Below are 4638 nucleotides of genomic sequence, written 5' to 3'. Positions count from 1 at the left end.
GGGGGTTTCCTCTCCCTGTTGCCTAGGAAACAAACAAGCGCCACAACCCCGGGGCCCGGGGCTGCAGCACAGTGTCCCCGGGCCCCGCGCCGCTGCACGCTTCCGGGAAGTGAGGCAGAAGAGGATTCCCTCTCACCCGCCCCTCGCCCGGCAGCCGGCCAATCGCTGCTGGGGCCCGAAACTGGGGGGCCAGCGGCCGGGAGCAGTGGCTGGGGCGGGGGGTTCGGAGCTGGCACCGGGCCCAGCGGTCGCTGGGTCTTCCTACATGCTCCTCTCCTCGTTGCGGGGAGGGCCTAGTTTTTTAAAAACTGAAAATAATCTTTTACAAATTGTCCGCGACTATAGGACCACCTGGGCAGGGCCCTCCATGCGTCCCGGAGGCTCCCCCTGCCTGCCAGTCCCCGCCTCCAAGCTCGCCCAGGGCCCTTTAAGCAGGGGTGGGGGCGGGGGGTCTACTGGTCAAGTGGGCTGTGGCAGGGAGGATGCTGGTTAGAGGGCAGGTTCCTGATGGCAGGGGCAGAGCAAGGGGCACTCGCCGCAGCAGCGGCCGGGGCTGCAGGTGGGGCGGGTGGGCAGCAGACCAGGAAGGAGGGCCCTAGAGATCGGGAACGGGCGGGGCCTTGGGCCCGGGCTTCACCCTCCACTGCCTCGAAGCCAGGACTTCAGAGCCTCAGAGCCGGGAGGAACGTTAGAGCATCATGCAGGCCAGCCCCTCTTTTCTAGACCTGCCTGGGTCCATCTCCCCACGCTCCCTAAGCCAGCCCTTGGGCCTGCCGCCCGGCACCGCGCTGCCCTCTATGCCCAGTAAGTCCAAACCTTCCAGGGCACCCGGAGAGCCCACCTCATTGTGGCCCTGGACCCCACACCCCCAGGGGCTCTTCATCGCAGGGACAGGTGATGGGGAATCCGCTGGAGGAGGGGGGAGGGCAGCAGGGTGGGAGCTGCTGGGACAGGATGCGAGGGCTCAGGCCGGAGCACTCTCACGCTGCCCAGGGAGGGGCTGAGGGGGCATCTGTTTCCTCTTGGCCTTGGTTTTCCCTCAATTCTGTCCCCAGAGGAGGTGAAAATGGTGCTGGCTTCCTGAAGCGGAGCTTCCTGGGGATGGTGGATGGAGGATGGACAGGTATCCATCAAAACAGCCCGCATCCCTCCTCTCTCCCTTTGGAGCCTAGGGCAGCTGAGCTAAGGCTTAAGGGGTGGGGCATATTTCCTGCCGAAGCCGAGAGGTGAGGTCCCGGGACTCCGGTGAGCACCACGATACAGCAGGAGGGAAAGCCAGTCTGGGCTCCCGGTGGGGTGTGGTGGGGACCTATCCAGCTCAGGGGTGGGGTCTCCCCCGGGTACCTTAGGGGATCAGGGGTAGAAGGTGGATTCAGAGAGGTGAGCACAGCGGGCGAGTGGGGATGAAGGGAAAGATCAGAGTGGGTAAAGGGAGGAGGCTGGGGAAGCGGTCTGTGAGGGAGGAGGAATGGAGCTTTGGGACAAGGCAGTGGGGTCACATCTTGAATCCAGGCCAGGGGGCTTTGGAAAGGGGAGCTGGACACAGGAGACGCCCAGGAATTGAGGAGAGGGGCCGCTGCCTGGGCCGACACCCGCGCTCCAGCCCCAGATCCTGGTGGGGCAAATATTTACCCAGTAACAACGGTTGCTAAGCACGGAGGAAGGAGGAGGGAGGCCAGTAGCCCGGGGGCCTTCCAGACTCCTCCCTATCCCTCACAAAAGGCTGCGGGGAGAGGGTGAGCCAAACCGCTCCCCTCAGCCCTCCCTCCTCCCGCCCAGGCTCACTCACACTCCTCCATGCACGCAGATCCTGGGGTCACCTCTATCCACCCCCCACCCCAGGCTGGCCACGGGCCAGGGGGCTGGGCTTGGCGGCTTTAATCCCTGGGCTGCCAGGCTTTCCCCCACCCTAGGACAGCCCTGGGGGCTCTAACCTTGCAAAAGGCCCCCTTCCCAAAGGGCTCTTCAGTAGGAGCTGGAAAGGGGGGGTGGTCCCAGGAGTCAGGATACGGTGAGGGAGGGGACACTGAAGGATGGAGTCCAGATGTCCAGGACTGGAGGTTGGGAGAGAGGACGAGGGGGCGGAAAGGAGGGGAAGGAGCCAGTCTGTCACTGTGAGGGGGCAGGACAGCAGAGAGGGGTCCTCAGGGACACTCCCAGCTCAGGCCCCCAGGCAGAGAGGGGGAGGGACGAAGGCGGGAGGATGTGCTCAAGGGGAGCCACATGTGGCCCATGTGATGCGGGCTGCTGCTGGCACGGGCACAGGGGGGCAGGATGTGCCTCCGTGCCAGGAAAGATTAGTCAGACGCTGGGAGGGGAGAGGGGACAGCTAGTCCCGGACCCCCATGAAGCAGATGGGCACTTTCGGGGAGGGCACCTCCTCCTCCCTCTGTCTACCACCCTCGGGGCACCCATCCGCTGCCGTGGCTGAGTTCAGGAGTCTGTGTGCAGGACGGGAATTCTAACACCGCTTCCCAGGGCACAAGATGTGTGCTGCGCAGGGACGGACACGCCGCCCCTTCTCTCTCACCCACCTCCTGGGGGTGAGGCCTCTGTTCTGCAGGCTCCTCCCTGGGTGTTGGTGGGTTCTCACCCCCAGCCACGGGCCCCTTGGAAACGGGTACAGACGTGAGAGAGGAGGGCACAAACAGGAAGCCGCTGGGGCAGAGAGGACGTTCCTGGAGCCCAGGCTCCCTGGTGCTGATGGTCATTCCCAAGGGTCGGAGGGCTCGCCAGAGTGACTGCAGGCCCCATGGTTCACCCTGAAAGGGGGTAGACGGAAGGCTGTCACTGTGCAGTGGCAGCTGAGGACAGACCGCATTTCCCCCAGGAGAGACTTCTCTGAGCCCCGCTGACAGGGACAGCATGGGCGGGGGGTGGGGGGGGGAGGACAGGGAGGGGCTCTCCTCTGGGATGATGAAGCAGACCCAAAGGGCTGGCCTGGGTGCACTGGCGGCCAAGGTAAGACCTTCAGACAGACCCAGGAACCCCTGGAGAGCCAGGTCCAAGCTGGCAGCCAGAAGGCTGTTGTTTCCCAAACTCCCATCGGAAAGTTTGAAAAATACACTTGGAAACATGACTCCCTCCCCCCTCCCCAGCCCCCCCCCCACCGCCTGGTTTCTGTGATTTTTTTCTCCCAGGAGTTAATTCAAATCACATTCTCCCAGAAACCAAGTTTCACGAGGGAGGGCACCGAGCAGGCTGAGGACGCGGCCAGGCACTGCAGGAGGGGCCCGGGAAGGGGCGGCCAGGGCTGGGCCACATGAGGACGCAATGACGGCCACCGTGGACCCCCGGACCGGGGCAGAACACAAGTGCAAGTGGGAGCATTCGTGTTTCCGCCATCAAACTGCCCTGCGGCCCGGAGAGCTTTCCTTCTGGCCTCCCCTTTGCAACCTGCTCCCCAGGGCCACAGGCTGGGTGGCGGGGGCTCCAGGGACTCCCCTGCCTGCACTTCTCTCCGGCCGGAAACGCATATCCCGGAGCAGGCACCCCGCACATCCTGCCCCGTGGGCCTGTGGGCCGGGGAGGATCCAGACACGCCTGCCCGACAGGGTGTCCCCGGATCAGGGACTGCCAACCTGACCTGGGAAGGCCAGGGAAAGGCCCTTCCCTGTGGACCCCAACTCTAGAATCGCTCTCCATTCTGGGTAATTGCGGGAGAGTCTCCCTGCCTCCACCCCTGCCTCCACACGGTCCTTTCTCCTCCCCAAACCATCTTTCCAAAATGTAAACCTTGGCATGTTGCCACAAGACTTCAAGCTCACGGTGCACCCCACTGTACTGGGGACAGAGTCTGAATTCTTCGAGCTGGCTTGTCCAAGCCCTCGGTGCCCCGGAACCTCCTCACTTGCCCTCTAGATTCTAAGAATCCTGACCTCTCTGCTACTTCTAGGCTAACCTGCCTGAAGTTGGCACAGGCTTTGCCCTCTGACCAACTTCTCCTCACCCTCCAGGCTCAGCTGAGAGTGCCCCTGAGGCCGGGTTAGTGTCCCCGCTAAGCCCCCAGCGTCTTATCACCCGCAGTGACACAGTGTACGCCTCTGTTTATCCCCCGGTGTGGGGGACTCTTGAAGGGAGGCTGGAGGAGTCCGGCCTCCACTGTATCCCCAGGCCCTGGCGCGTGGCAGGGGCATGGGCGGTGCGCCACCCTCGCTTGAGCCCAGCACGTCACCACACTCCTTCCTGAGCCTGCACACCCCGCTCCTCTCCACAGGCCCCTGCCCTGCCTCGAGGCGCCTCCCCGCCCCCGGCCACCCCCGCTGGGCTGGCGCTGTTGATAGAGCACTCACTGCGTCCGGCCTGTTCTGGGTTCTTTCTGTTCATTGGCTAATTTGATTCCAATCAGGAGCTAACGAAAGAGGTTGGCCGAGACCCTGACTGGTCTGATGGGTCAGGACCGATCTCTCCAGGAGCTTAGAGCTAGGCAGTCAGTGTGTGTAAAGGAGATGGGGTACATGCTGGGTGCTCAATAAATGTTTAGTGCGGGAGGAGCAATATAATCGCCAACTTTATAGCTCTGTCGCTAGTGAAACACTGTCTCCAGGCGGCCCTGGGAGGTGAGCACAGCAGGGTATTTATTCTCATGTTATAGAGGAGGACTCTGTCCACCCGAGCGGGGGGACGTGCTCCCGGCGC

At 63.3% G+C, this 4638-nt stretch overlaps 2 protein-coding genes across 2 annotated transcripts in view; both read left to right on the top strand.

Moving 5' to 3' along the window:
• The window catches only part of RIT1 (Ras like without CAAX 1), a 245244-nt gene that overhangs the window by 81191 nt on the left and 159415 nt on the right, over positions 1-4638 (top strand). The window lies entirely within an intron of this gene.
• MEX3A (mex-3 RNA binding family member A) overlaps positions 3274-4638 on the top strand; it is a 17647-nt gene continuing 16282 nt past the window's right edge. The window contains exon 1 of the mRNA XM_077764065.1: positions 3274-3320. Coding sequence (XP_077620191.1) covers positions 3274-3320 — 47 coding nt within the window. The remainder of the gene's footprint in view (positions 3321-4638) is intronic.

This window comes from Crocuta crocuta, unplaced genomic scaffold (genome assembly GCF_008692635.1).
Source record: "Crocuta crocuta isolate KB4526 unplaced genomic scaffold, BGI_CrCroc_1.0 scaffold528, whole genome shotgun sequence".
Taxonomy (NCBI): domain Eukaryota; kingdom Metazoa; phylum Chordata; class Mammalia; order Carnivora; family Hyaenidae; genus Crocuta; species Crocuta crocuta.
This window is presented reverse-complemented; position numbering and strand designations above follow the sequence as displayed.